The following is a 15,610-nucleotide window of genomic DNA, read 5'->3' as shown; positions in this document are numbered from 1 at the left end:
CCCTAAAGGGGGGATTTCAAAAGCTCAGGCATGGATCCCATCCCTCCCTCCCATCATTCCGGCAAATTGAACCGTGTCTGCTTCAGTATTGGCTGGTAACTAGCATATCGTCGTTGTCGGGTGGAAAGCTTGTACTGTATGTCCAAAACTAGTGAAAACAGCCGATCTACAAGCACACAACGCCCTTGTGTGCTTGTAGATCAGCTGTTTTCACTACTTTTGTGCGACCTTGTATGATGAAGCAGGGCTTTACTTTACGAAAAAAACATACAAATTTAAAACTTCGAGATACGAGGTTTCTGCCTGACAGTGAGCATATTGTTTATGCTTTACTAGTTGCTATGCCGTATCAACAGAAGCAGCAACAGAACAGAAGGCTGTGCTTCTATCAGGCAGTCTTCCAGGTGTGAATAAACACAACTACAGAAATGTCAAATCCATGCTCCTCTGTCATTTATTCCCGGATAATTAAAGGCCGAAAAAAATGGTCTCGGGTGTTGCTAGGGGCTAAAGGAAAGCAGAACAGATCTGAGCTGAACGTAACACCAGATTCTATACTGTCTGTGACTATACGGTGACATGTTGTGATGGAAACGTGACTCACTGTGGCAGCCGGAGGGGCCATAGTTCCAGTGTCCCGGGAGGCAGCGCTCGCAGTAGCGTCCTCCGGCCCCCGGGCGACACTGGCAGCTGTGTGTGAGCGGGTGGCAGGTGGGGCGCAGGGAGGCGGGCCCGCACTCACACCGCCGACAGCCCTGGCAGGTGGAGAAACCTGAGTAGCCCTCCTATAGGTGACACAACACGACCGCCACAAAACACACACACACACACACACACACACACACACACACACACACACACACACACACACACACACACACAGATTAACCCATGAAGACCGATTCTAAAAATATGTTTTCTAAATCCTTTTCTGAAAAATGTATGTTGCAATATGAGTGGTGCTTAAACTTTTTCATGTCACTCCCCAAAATGATATGTATTTGGCCGCAGACCCCCATTTGAAAATATTGTACCAAAATATTTGACACCCTATCCTGTGATGTCATGTTGGTCTATCATCAGCAGCAGCAGCACCACCACTCACTTGATTTTTTTATATATTTATTATATTTATTAAGATTTGCACACATTTTTTGACCAAAACAAATAGCAGATCTACAAGCTCGTGCAAGCTTGTAGATCTGCTATTTTTGAATAGCCAAAGTATAATAGTTAAAGTGGTTATAGTGCTATACATACACAGCTAAAATGTTAACGGGTTAAACAATTGTTTCATTTGAAGTTGAGTGGTTTTCGGAGGCGGTCCAAAATAATTCTGTCACCGGAAAATGTGTGGCTTCCGCCGATGATGATGTGACAGCTCGCCATCAGGCTGCTATGAGCTGTGATGCAAATACCAGCTAATGAACTCCTCACTCTGATAGAGTGTTGCATTATTTAATACCGGAGATACGCTACTGGCGGGCGGCTCACCCCCTGTGGACAGGTTCAAAGCAGGGTTTGATTTGATTTGTACAAAGAACTGAGTGGGGTATCATTTTTGTAATCCCTTAATTCCTATGTACTTTGTTCATGCGACAAATAGCCACACAAAAAAAGCTCACAAGATGTTGCATCGCAATGCGCTTTGTAGATGTCGAGTTTGTAGATAAAAAAAAATAACAAATAATTATTTAAGAATCAATTTTGGTGTTAAGATTTTTGCTGTTAAGATTTCTTTTTATTGATATGATCAAACATGCATGTATTTAATTCAGTCTGGTCAGAAACAGGGATAAAACATAAAAAATTTGATCGGGAGGGTATCACAAGGACCCCCAGCCCAGTACCTTGTGATAATGATTTGACGATTTCTAACGTTAAAACAATCTTTCACACAGAACATCGATTTCAAGAAATAGCTGTGACATTTGACGTTTCTTTCTTTCTTTCCGGGGGCAGGTACATTGGCCTGGGAAAAATGCCCACAAACATGGAAACTAAAAACCTTGCTGGAGATTCCTGGGAATCCATGGAAAGAATGCCATGAAGCCCATGGAGTGACATGATTGTGAGAGACTATATGTGACCTGAGTCAGGGGTGTCGCACCAAATTCTGGGCCCTGGGTACTTTAACTATCTGTTGAAAAATAGCAGATATACAAGCTCACGAGCTTGTAGATCTGCTATTTTTTTTTTTATTTGTGCAAGTCTTTGAATGTTTGAAAGTTTTTTGAAAAACCTAGGTTTCTATGTCAGTGGTGCTCAAACCTTTTCATGTCAAGGACCCCCAAAATTATATGTATTTGGCCATGGACCCCCATCTCAAAATATTTCGTTCAAGGGACCCCCCAGAAGCAAAATTTGAGTTACAAATGTAACTAAAAAAAATACATACATTCAAAGATTTGCACACATTCTCACGACTTTTCAAAAATAGCAGATACTACAAGCTCACTGTGAGCTTGTATATCTGCTATTTTCCAATATCTAAAGTATAAAATCCACCTTGGGCCCTAGTAACTCAGTCCCACTTTTCCCCCCCTTGTGACGCCCCTGACTATATGACCTGGAGTCCTTGAGTTTCTCACCTCACACTGGTCACACAGTCGTCCGGTGACGCCAGGCCTGCAGTGACACGTTCCGGTCCTGTCATCGCATGAAGCCGTCCCACACTTGTTGCACACACACTCTGCAGCAGAGACACAGGATATGTGCAAGGATGAAAGTGAGAGGTCAAACTATGACCATGAGCATAGGAGCTATTTTTATCCACGAGCGGTAACTTGAAATGTACACCGTAATCCGTCCATGATCTTGAATTGTGACCCCCAATTGTGTACCCCTAAGGCAGTGGTTCTCAAACTTGGGGTCGGGTCCCCAAATTATTTTGTGGGGTCCCTAGATGGTTAGCTTAATGTCATATTTTTTCTCACTCAACGGTAAACAAACCAACACACAGTATAAGTGTATACAGGGTATCTGCACATTTATAAAGTGACAATTTAAGGACTTTCAAGACCGTTTTATTACCAAACTGGACAAACTGTCAAATGTTAAGTAAGCAAGAGGTGAACTTTGTGAAAATAGCCGATCTACAAGCTCACAATGCCTTGCAGTGCGAGGCGTTGTGAGCATGTAGTTCGGCTATTTTCACAATATTTATCTGTGGAACCGAGTCACATTAAATGTAATACCTACAATTCCAAGTGCTTGTCAGGGTGGCGGTCCCCAGTTCAAATATGTTTATTTTGGGGGTCACGGCCTAAAAAGGTTTCAGAACCCCTGTGCTAAGGTATTCTAAAGTAATAAATTAACCTGATTTTTGCTTCTTAATTGTTAACATTTTGATGATCGCCATATCTTCTGGAACACTAATCATATTCACAATCTGATTCCCACTAGGGTTCATTGATACTGTACTTTCCCACTGCAATACTGTGACACTAGCTTTACAGTACATGAATGTATTCCACTTCTTTGCCGGTGCCAGAATGATGTAACATAAGCCAATATCCTTGTCTTGTACTGTCCTCACAGAATGCCGAGCTGCTGTCAGTGGAGCTTGACAGGAATCCTCAGCAGCCAGTCAGCCCAACTGTGTCAACAAACTATAAGGACCTTCCTGCATTCATTATACAGGGCTTTGTGATTGGCTTAGGGCCTAATACACCTAGGACACACAAGGGGAATCGCCAGAGCCTTGTTGTTTACGATGAAGCCATGACCTTACGTTACCTTTACTTATATAAGCCCTATATGCTTAATTGCTTATTCATTATGACAAGCAAAATTAAGGACACCCATGAGGCTAACATGTACAGTATTTTCAATTAAAATGCCAAATTGTCATACAGTATTCTCAAATAGACAGTCTACATTTCCCAAAAGGAAATCTATTGGTACGTATTTAATTCAGTCTGACCAAGCAAGGATAAAACATAAAGAAATTATTAACAGGTGGTAATTCATTGATAACCAATTCGTTATTAAAAGCAGAGGCATGGTTTTGCCCTTCCCCCGAGCAAATCGAGCTCTGGTTGCACTCATTATAAAAGGCTAAGTGACTCAAAATGATGAAAGCATCACTCGAAAGTCAAAAATGTAAATTAAATATAATACAGTATATATATATACATATACGTATATACTGTATAACCTAGTAAACTAGACTCCTCCTGCCTGAAAGGAGAGTCTGGTTTATGATGCTAATATATATATACAGTAGGGCATTAACGACTTGTGATTTTTGCAAGTCGACTCGACTCAGTAAAAAGTTGAGTTGAAAGTCGACTTTATCGCTTGATGACGTCATCACATCACACATGACCCCAAAATTATTTTGGGGGGTCCCCAGATGATTAATTTAATGTGAAACATTGTTTTCTCACTCAACTGTAAACAAACCAACATAAAGTTTAAGTGTATAGAGGGCATCTGCACAGTTCTAAAGTGCCAATTTACCTCTAAAATGACAAATTAAATATTGTCCAAATTGTCAAATACATAGAGGTAGAAATTGTGAAATTGCGAGGCGTTGTGAGCATGTAGATTGGCTATTTTCACAATAGAAAGTATATATTTTTTCAACTAAGACTTTTGACTTTCTCTGGTGGGAGTCGACTTGTGTAATGAAGTCGACTTGTCGACTTTTTCGTTAATGCCCTAATATACAGTATACAATACAAATCTATTTCTATCCTCTCCCTGGATGTTTTATCCAGTGAGTAACATCTAGGGAGGAACATCAAAAGTTCACGTACCTCTGCAGTTTTTGGCGCTGATGGCATCGCCATAGAAACCCGGGGCACATCTCTGGCAGTTGGCGCCGGCCGTGTTGCCCCAGCAGTTCTGGCAGTGGCCCGTCACGTTGTGGCACTCGTTGAAGATCATGTTGGGGTCCGAGTTGCCGTTGCAGTCGCACCTCTTGCAGGAGTCGCCGATGACCATGGGGTTGCCGTAGTAACCAGGAGCACACCTGGAGGAGGAATGGTAAGTTAGTTGGGGCTCAGGGTGGTGCTGGGGTAACAGAGATCCTTGGTTTGTCTAAACACAGTGGTTCTCAAACATTTTTAGGCCGTGACCCCCAAAGTAAACATATATTTGAACTGGGGACCCCCACCCTGACAAGCACTTGGAATTGTAGGTATTACATTCAATGTGACTCACAGAAATATTGTGAGAATAGACAAACTACATACTCACGTGAGCGAGCATCTACAATGTTCGCCTAATATTTGACAGTTTGGCCAGTTTGGTATTAAAACGGTCTTGAAAGTCCTTAAATTGTCACTTTATAAATCTGCAGATACCCTGTATACACTTATACTGTGTGTTGGTTTGTTTACCATTGAGTGAAAAAAAATGACATTAAGCTAATCATCTGGAGACCCCACAAAATAATTTGGGGACCCCACTAGGGATCCCAACCCCAAGTTTGAGAACCACTGGTCTAACGCCTTGACTTATGCTTCATCGCAACATGGTGTGTCACTCACCGAAAATAACAGACTTATTGATGAGAGAAAACTTCAAAGAATACAAATTTCTCCACAGGGATTAACCAACGAAAATAAATTAGGTTTACGTGTCCTTGACAAAAGTTTAAGTGTCTTCCGGTTACAAAATGAAACGATTTCCAATGTCTATTCATTTAGTCAGGTACCACCCTGTTAGCAGCTCAGTGGCCTTGTGTTTAGAATGTCCGCCCTGAGTCAGAGTTCAATCACCCGACCAGTCATACCAAAGACTGTAAAAATGGTACCTAATTCTTGGCACTAAGCATCAAGGGTAGGATTGGGCTTAAATCACTAGCGTCATGTCCAGGGGTTGTACTACTTGTACATCAAGCTGCCTCCCGCTAGGAAACAGGAGATAAGATCCTGACCTATCGGGCCACATGGCTCTGGAACGGTAGATCCTCAAGGCTACTTAGTACTTACCTACCAAGGGTAACCGATAAAGTCGCCAGAAAGAAACTCGCAGAGATTTTTATTTTGTTTCACTGAGAATAAGGATATAAATACATTTAGGATTTCGTATATCTTTCTGAGGTTAAGATTAGGAATAGGGTTACTGTAGGTTTCGACACCGTTTTACTGAGGTTAAGGTTAGGAGTAAGGTTAGGTTTAACCGTTAAGGCATAGTTTACAGAGGTATAAGGATATTAAGGATCTCAATGGAAAGTAACAAATAAACCTTGCCATTTCAGTTGACATTGTATCAGTGAACTGTACTGTCATGAAACTGTACCTTTTCCTATCCAAAACCTCTAATAAATACCTCAATCAATCAATCAAAAGGCATAAACCATCAGCCCAGGCGACTCTTCTGGTATTCCTACCAAGTACCAACCTGTGAGAGGTGAGAAATACAGTATCTGCCCACATCAAAGTGCGCCGTGTTGAGACGTCATGCATGAGAAAGCTTTATTGGTGCAATGGCTTAATTTCAACCGCTCGTCCAAATCCCTGTCAACACTGACCTCTCGCAGAAATGTCCGGCGTAGCCCTGCTGGCACTTGCAGCGCAGGATGGCACTTCCCCGGTCACAGTGCACTGCGAAGCTGGACACACACACACACACACACACACACACACACACACACACACACACACACACACACACACACACACACACACACACACACACACACACACACACACACACACACACACACACAGGGGACAGAATGTCAGAGATCACACAGTGTCCTGCAGACGTACAGCCTACTGTGAGCTTCTACAACAGGGGTCCCTCAACGTTTTCAGGCCAAGGACCCCCTTAGTTGGGAGAGAGATGAGCAGGGACCCCCACAACCTTCTTCTAGAATCCATATACTGTAGTTTCATTGTTTGACAGCACAATTGTCAGTGTATTTTGGATTCATGTCAAAAATTGTTTTCGTATATTTAACTACTTGAACAGTCAATACTTAAATAAACTTGACCTTTCACTCTGTACTTAGTCTGTTCTTTTTTTCCTCTTCACCAAAGCTCTTTGCTGAAAATAGACGATCTACAAGCTCACAACGCCTCGCAGCGCGAGGCGTTGTGAGCTATTTTTGGCTAAAGTTCTCAAAATATGGACACTTGGGCTCAAGTGGTTAATATAAAATAGGAGAAACTTTTTATCACTCAAAGATTTGGAGGCCCCCCTGTAGTAACTCTGAGAACCCCCTAGCGGTCCCGGACCCCCTGTTGAAGACCCCTGTTCTACAACATCAACAGCACAGGGCTTACTTGTTGGATGGGAGTGAAATAGGGCATGCGCACGGTCGGCAGGTGTGGCGTCCATCCAGGCTAGCAGCAGGTGTATAGCCGTCCTCACACATTTCACAGAAATCCCCCATACTGTGGTCCCTGCAGTCCTGTGTGTGGGTAGAGGACATTTAACTGAAGTGTGTACAAAGGGAACCAAATGAACCATGTAAGGGTCCATTAAGGTCCCATTTGTACACTCTTTAGAGTTATAGCAGGATTTATTGTGTATCTGATAACCAATGATGTCCAAACCATTTGTTTGCTCATTGAGTTCATGCTTTTGACTGAAAATGTCCAAAACTATCGTAGTGTCAAATTAAATGATTGGGATTCTGATTTGATCTTTCAAAAACTTTAATAGCCAGCCACTAACGAATCAAGTAAAACATAATGCCCTACAAAGGCAGAGTGCAGTAACTACGTACAAGAATTTCACTAAAAAAATTGATTTAAGAGTGTTACAGCTGATCAGCCAAGATATTACACTGATTGTATATCTGTTCTTGAGCTATTTGTTCATCCCCCAATATCATGAAGGCTAATTTGACCTTTGGGCGACACAAATAAGTCGGTGTGTTCAAAAACGTAGTTACTGCACTCTGCCTTTGTAGGGCAGCATACTGTAGTTGGGAACTGAACTGAATTCTGACAAAAACAAGTCGCACAATTAGCCAGTAGCTATGCCCCTCCCAAAAAGCTTTTGTCCAATGCTAGCTTAGAATAACTTCCTGCTTGCCAAGGTTTGCCTTGGCAACAGCCTTGGCAAGCTGCCGGTTGCTAAGCTAGCATTGGACAAAAGCTTTTAGGGGAGGGGCATAGCTACTGGCTAATTAAATCAAATTATTTGTTCCCTATAAGACCCGGTGATGTCAGGTGTGGAAAACTTACGATGCAAATGCCTGTGATATCCTCACAGTAGTCCGCGTGGCCCTTGCAGTTACACGGCAAGCATTTGTTGTGCTCACTAAGGAAATATCCTCTGCCGCATACCTACAGGAGGAAAAGGAAACACGGATCCAACTTTTAAAGTCACACTCGTTACTCATTCTGATTTAGATCATATGAAAATAAACGCCAAATAGGAGCAGAAGTGGAACCATACTTTGGCTAAGAGAGAGGGATTGGATTTCAAGCACTGACGCAAAGTCACTAACAAGGACCAGGATTGTATATACTGTAACAGCCAAAGGCTGGAATCACTTCCCATTGGCCTGTTTTTGGTTTTCTGAGGAGGAAAATGCATGTGAATGGACAGAGAGGACAGACAGAGTCTTCATTGAGTCACAGAGGTCACAAACATGCTAATAAAACAGCTTAAATCTGGGGCTGAATCAGTCCCTGCATGTGTCAATGTTCAATGCTCATATCGTCACTGTCGGGCAGAAACCTTGTATCTCCGAGTTTCAAATGTGTTCATTTTTTGGTAAAGTAAAGCCCTGCTTCATCATACAAGACCGTCGCACAAAACGTAATAAATCTTTTGGATGATAAATACAAAACGAACGGTTTTGGACATACAAGGTTTCCACTCGACAACGACAATATGCAATAGAATAGATAGACAACCCAATGAGGAGAAAAGGTTGTGGGAATAGACTGAGGACAGTCAGGACACACAAGAGATTTCTTCATTTCATAGTAGGATTTATTACTCTTTCTGATTTTGATCATAATAAACCAGTTTAATAGTAGCATAAATAGAACTGTACTTTAAGAGGCTGGAGAGGGTTCAGATTTCAAACACTGATGCAAAGTTACTAACTGGAGCCAGTATCGTAAATTATTGGTATCGGGCAGAAACCTCTTATCTCCATATTGTAACTTTTTATGGGGTTTTTTCGTAAATGAAAGCCCTACTTGATCATACAGCAGGGGTCTTCAACGTTTTCAGGCCAAGGACCCCTTAGCTGAGAGAGAGATGAAGCAGGGACCCCCACCTTTTCGTGGATTCCATATAGTTTCATCGTTTGACAACACGATCATCAGTGTATTTTGGAATCATGTCAATTTGTGTTTTCTGATATTTAATCACTTGAACAATCAATACTTAATAAACTTGACCTTTCATTCTGTACTTAGTCTGCTCTTTTTCCCCTCTACTCAAAACCTCTTTCCCAAAAATAGCCGATTTACAAGATCACAACGCCTCGCAGCATTTTTGGCTAAAGTTCTCAGAATATATTATGGACGATTGGTTCAAGTGGTCCCGTACAGTGTCACACAAAAGCATAACAAATTGCTCAAAACTACAACGTGTTTTGAGCTTGTAGATATGTCATTTTAGCAGTTTTTTAGGACATACAGAAAGAGGTTTCTGCCCAACACAGCGACAATGCTGTCACAGCCAAAAGTCTGGCGAGGAAGATGATGGGCACCTGGAATCACTTCCAAAGAGTCTGTTTTTGGTTTTCCGTAAACAGCGGAAGATGCTCTTCATCCTGCAAGAACATCTCCTCCCATATGCACAGAACATTACCCTTTGATGACTCGTAGTACTGCTGTTTAACTCCTGGCTGTACGAAAGCACAAACACAAAGCACTCCTGTTGCATGTGTGTGTGTGTGTGTGTGTGTGTGTGTGTGTGTGTGTGTGTGTGTGTGTGTGTGTGTGTGTGTGTGTACTAGTAGAAAACAATGAACCACCGGGCCGCAGCAGTCCCTTGCTATTTATGAAATGTCGGTTTAAAATGTATATCCTGTCTGACATTTGTGCAATGAGGTGGAGTTTCTGGAGCCTGATTTACACTTGCACATCAGTGTTGCACAGCGAACGGCCTACAGGCTGGTATCTTGTAGATTGCCTATTTACGCTGCGCGCCACCAAGTATAAATTAGGGGTGAGGAGGGTGGTGTGATGTCATGAGTTCAGAACCCTGACCTCCGCCTCCACCCACAAATACATCTTTGAACTTCTGAGGCAGTTCCATTCAAAGACACGCACAATACCACTTTGTTTCTGTCTGCCTGTAAGAAACCCCATGTTTGTCCTCTTGGGCTCAATTGGACGTTTATGCTGGCCGTCTACAACAGCTCGTAGCTGGAACATTCCAGAGATATATGCCCGGCTGTGAGGCATATTTTCCTTTGATTTATTTTCAGATGGACCGTGAGACAAAGAAATGCCTTTCACATTGGGCCGGCTAATGTGAAACATCCTGTGAATGGCCAAGGCTTACAAGAGTCTTCCTGCTGTAGCCCCTTTTCCTGTGGTCTCCCCTGACCCACCGTGCACGGCGCACGCACGCACGCACCGCGCGCACGCACACGCACACGCACACGCACACACACACACACACACACACACACACACGCTTAACAACAGCCGGCCCATCTATCACAAGCAGTATCGAGTCTTGGGTATGTCAACCTGCCATGTAAACATGCTAGCATTCTAACAGATGATGTGAAAAATGGAAAGGCATCCCCATCTGTTATAGACGTTAGATTACAGCTTAGATTTCTGTCTTCTAAGACACTGTTCCAGAGCAATGTAAGTTTCAGTTCCAATTATAAATAACCAAAACTACAAGCAATCAATAGCTTGAAAGTAATGTTGGGATAAAATAAATAAAACTAGAAATCTGGATCTAAATGGCGAGCGACCCCAAACATGAAACAGCTTAAATGTGGGTCTGAAAAATCTGTATGGTCAGTCCCTACATGTGCCAATGCTCAATGCCCTAATGCTCAACAGCTTAGAACTGCATTGTCAGTCCCAATTATCGTTGGGATAAAAATAAATAAAACAAAAGAAAATCTGGATCTAAATGGCAAGCAAGCCCATTCGCAGTAAATGCACCCCTAACTACAGTAGATTATGGGAAAACCACTCAGGCCTGTTTGCAATCTGCAAAGACACTTGAAAGAGTTTGGAGTTTGGTCTGCACCTATTAGCTGTGTGACACTCAGTGACGGGTGAAACAGCTGCAGCGTGTATATACACAGAACAGAACACATCTACAGGATGCAGCAGATGGTCTACACTACAGGATATATACAGTACAGTATTCACTACGTCAGCTTGTTCAAATCCCTTGTAATTATATCACCTCCACCCCCATCCCATCCCCTAGCTCTCTGCCTGGGGGACTTGTTAAATACATCACTGAACGCCACAAAGACCTTGCATTTGTACACACCGCTATAAACTTTCGAGTGAGTGTGTTCCCTTTGGGGCCCGTAGAGTAATGCTGCAATACTGAAAAGTTCTACTTAACTTTGAATGGGACCACATTGCTGATTCTAAAACACTTTGTTAAACAAGCATGGCAATTGAAACAACTGACATATGTGGCCTTCTGTCCTAAATGAGTTCGCTCTGCAATGCAAACTATTTCAGTGATCCTTCTCAAAGTGCCCACTTCAGTGGCAGGCAGAACAAAGATGACATTCAACAAGTTACATACTGTACTGTAGCCCGTTTTATCCAGGACTGGATTTGTTCATTATTCATCAACAGCCAGCAATCTATTGGTCCAAATCTAAAGGTCCAAATCTCTACAATGAGTCCTTGACGAATTGGAGCTTTTAACTCTCCTCTAACGTCCCGATTCTGGGCATGCCATGATGATAGGTGAACATTCTGAAACAATAGGTGAACGTCATACGCTAAAAATAGCAGATCTACAAGCTCACAACGTGCCACGTTGTGTGCCTTCGCCATTTGATGTATAATAACAATTGCTGGAATGAAAGTAAAGAACATCACAAACTATTATTCACGGTATGAAACATGTCACAACCGTTTCATTCAAAACAGTTACGTTCGTGAGGTTAGCTAATTAACAGACTGATATATATATACATCCCTTCTAATGTGTGATAAGCTATCACCATAATGGTTCTGACCATAAGCCTCTATCTCCAGGATACAGTGCTGAACAAATATATCGGGTATCAAGCAGAAAAACAGGAGTTGGCTCCACACTGGAATTCTGTCCAAAGTCAACACTCTCCCTCATCCCATGGGCTGTGTGACCATGTAGTCATGCATTCTCTATATAAGGGGAAAAGCCTCCCTATACTTCATAATCTGTATTAATTTGTATAGAATTTTAACCTATTTATGGATTGATTGTGAATGTTTTGGGGAGTTTGTCTCTGCCTTTACAGGATGTCATGGCAGGCAGAGGGATCTATAGCCCAGTTCTCAACCTTTTTTCTGCATGGCCACACTTTTCATGTCCCAAGAATCCATGGGCACACCAACATAATATGGGGGTGTAAATATCGTCCCTGTCGGGAAGAAACCTTGTATCTCCAAGTTTCAAATTTGTACGTTTCTTCACAAAGTAAAGCCTTGTTTCATCATACAAGGCTGTCGCACAACAGTAGTGAAAACAGCAGATCTACAAGCACACAACGCCTCGCACCGTGAGGCGTTGTGTGCTTGTAGATCTGCTGTTTTCACTAGTTTAAATCATTTTAAAATTATAAATACTGGCTTTCAAGCAGTTTCAAGGGGCACACTTGACCCTTCTCAGGGGCACACCAAAGGTCCCCAGGCAGAGTGGTTGAGAAACACTGGTATAGCCGCTGATATTGAAAAGTAGCTCTGGCTGCAAATTAAAATCCTTTAACGCTGATCGCCAACCCCCCTATCCCCCCCACCATACCAGAGAGCTATACTGTAGCTGCTGTATTTGTTTTGGCCATGGCAAGGAGTTCAGACAGAGTCTGGGTTTTCAGAATATCCTCCAGGACAGGATACAGTAGAAACAACGGGTCATGAGAATCTCATCACAAGTTAATAACGCAGCACGAGACTCTGTGTCTGCTACAAGGCCGTGGACCCTCCCCTCTCAGGCGACTGTACACAGTCACAAGTCTCCGAGATGGGGGAATAATCGCTCACGGCACAAACAACGGAGGAAGATCAGAAGCTACATGGTTTCTGTACTGTGGGACTTGACATGAATGTAGGTCTAGTTCCCTGTTTAACTCAATATGACGGAGCATGTGAGCATCAATGACACGGTTAAAGCATTCCATTCCTTGTGTAACTTAGCAGGTAGGCTACTGTACACTGAACTGTAAGGGTCAAAATTCAACTGTTTGTTTAGCACACATCTAGAATAGGACCCATCCCCTGTGTATTTGGAGTACTACTGTAGCACTTACACTGCAAAATGTTACGGGAGCTCTTTTTAACATCTAGCTTAATGTATAGCTATACATCATCGTGGCACTAAACAGTGCCAGGGATTGTGGTTTTACTTTCTACAGTATGTAGGTCAATGGGCACAACGCAGCCCCAGCAGTTCCACAGTTTTGGGCACGCATTCAAAGCAGAAAGTATGGGGCTCGTATATGTTTGAATCCCAGTGGGGCCAGCCTGGGCACACTAAAAATACATGCACTCTCTTGATACCGCAAAGATGCCCTTCAGTTATGACGATGAGTCAAACTCCACTGTCCTCCATCACAAGAGTCCTCATTCAGATTCACCCTATTCCAGTGGGTCTCAAACTTTAAAATTTCAAGGTCTCCACTTAACTCTGACAGTGTACAAAATGGAACCAAATGAACCCGTTAGGGTTCATTTGCTTCCATTTGTACACTGTCAGAGTTACAGACTAGGATGGGTCAATTTAGACTTCCCTAAAGGAACCCACAGAGTCCTTGGAATCCACTTTGAGAAACTGCCCTCCTATTCCTATGCAGACAACACACAAATCTAACAATAATATCATCGGTAACTTGAGTGACCGCTTCCACAATACCAATACAAGTAAACTACTGTGAAGACTTATTTGAAATGCTTCAAAATGTAATTTGTTGAAAGGAGGACCTCTGGAGCATCTACACAATATAACCATATTCATTCATGCATTCTGTAACTCTGTGAGTGTCTGTCGGTCACTTGAGATTCACAAAAAAAAGAAACCCTCAGAATGATGCAGAACATGCTCTTCAGTAATGTTTTCACGACTGTAGTTCTTGTGACCTTGATGTTGTTTTCATGACTCTATATATACAGTTCGTTCTCATGCCCTTACTGCCCTGCAGCGTAGATTGTCTCTCTCTCTCTCTGCTCTCTCGGGTGTTTCACAACACTTTCCAGCTGGTTTCCATTAGTGCTCTGTCAAGGTGGGGTGGGGAGGGGTGGGGTCAGGGTCTGGATGGGAGATGGAGGTGCAGGGAAGTAGTAACCCTCCCAGACCCCCCATCGTAGACTGATGCCTGATTTACACACTGCCGTATGATGGATGTGGTTGAAAATACAGACCTGCAGGCTCACAATGAGCTTGCAGATCGGCTATTTTCAGGGTGTGTCACCACTGTACGGTGATGTATAGAGTGGGTTTCACTCTGTGCTGGGGGTCCCACCATCTGATGGTCCTGTCCTCCTGAACCGTGTCCAGAAAGGTTACGGTTTTGGACATTTGGTAGTTTCCACAAGACAGCAACGATTTATATAATCTAAACGAAGACACCAGGAGGTCCCCAGAGAGCTTCTGAGACGGCCAAATCCCTTTCCATAACATGCCTGGCCGTCTCTATAACAATAGTATAAGCACGACTCGTCTGATGCATCACCACCATGTATTCACACCATGGCAGTCACAAGCCCGGTATTGATCACAAGTAGGATCTTGGACAGGTGTGAAAGTCCTGACGAAGATGGAAATGTCACTGTCGCCTTCATCATCACTGAGCGGCAGACAAGAGTTGTGGGTCGTCTTTCTTATTTGGATGCCTGACTGTGGCTGTTTGGCTCAGCACCAGTGCAAGCATGAGCACAGACCAAAGTCCTCCACAAAGTTTCCACAAACAAAACACTTTCCAACACATCACACAATCCTGTCTCACAAACTGTCACAGTATGTACACCTACAGTATAGAGTATGTACTGTGTATGCATGTGTGTATGTATGAGAGATAGAGTAAGAGAGAGGCAGAGAGAGACAGACAGACACAGACACAGACACAGACACAGACAGAGAGGCAGACAGACAGAAAAAGAGAGACAGAGAGGCAAAGATGTTGGAAATGAATTGTAAGTTTTGTTGAATCTTTAATATTGCTATGACACTGGAACATATGCTGCTTACAGTACAACAACCAAAAAGGGACAAGAAGAAGGAGTAAAAAAAAAGAAAGGAAAAGAAAGAAAACAATAAATAAAAGTTGTCTTACTTTCAGCACAGACTCTTGTTGGCCCCACAGACGAAGGGCAGAAGCTGGGTAATCAATCCCTGAGAGGATGCAGAGTAGGCAACAGAGGCAGGGCAGAGACTTAGCAGCCATGTTTTTAGTGCGTTGTGCCCAGTGGAGCACTTTTCCCCTCTCTCTCTCTCTCTCTCTCTCTCTGTCTGACTCTGTCTGTCCCGTCTCTCTCTGGCCGCT

The 15,610-nt window shown here is 42.9% G+C and overlaps 1 protein-coding gene across 1 annotated transcript in view; it reads right to left on the bottom strand.

Annotated features, from left to right (window-relative positions):
* lama4 (laminin, alpha 4) overlaps positions 1-15,610 on the bottom strand; it is an 80,068-nt gene that overhangs the window by 64,389 nt on the left and 69 nt on the right. Inside the window, exons 1-7 of the mRNA XM_080745396.1 lie at positions 15,401-15,610; positions 8,151-8,252; positions 7,242-7,369; positions 6,485-6,565; positions 4,764-4,978; positions 2,592-2,692; positions 605-785 (exon numbers count right to left, since the gene is read on the bottom strand). The exon at positions 15,401-15,610 is cut by the window's right edge and continues 69 nt beyond it. Coding sequence (XP_080601522.1) covers positions 605-785; positions 2,592-2,692; positions 4,764-4,978; positions 6,485-6,565; positions 7,242-7,369; positions 8,151-8,252; positions 15,401-15,511 — 919 coding nt within the window. The 5' untranslated portion in view covers positions 15,512-15,610. The remainder of the gene's footprint in view (positions 1-604; positions 786-2,591; positions 2,693-4,763; positions 4,979-6,484; positions 6,566-7,241; positions 7,370-8,150; positions 8,253-15,400) is intronic.

The sequence above is a fragment of the Nannobrachium achirus genome (genome assembly GCF_963921795.1).
Source record: "Nannobrachium achirus genome assembly, chromosome: 16".
Taxonomy (NCBI): Eukaryota; Metazoa; Chordata; class Actinopteri; order Myctophiformes; family Myctophidae; genus Nannobrachium; species Nannobrachium achirus.
The sequence above is the reverse complement of the archived record's forward strand: the minus strand, read 5'-3'. Positions and strand labels throughout refer to the sequence as shown.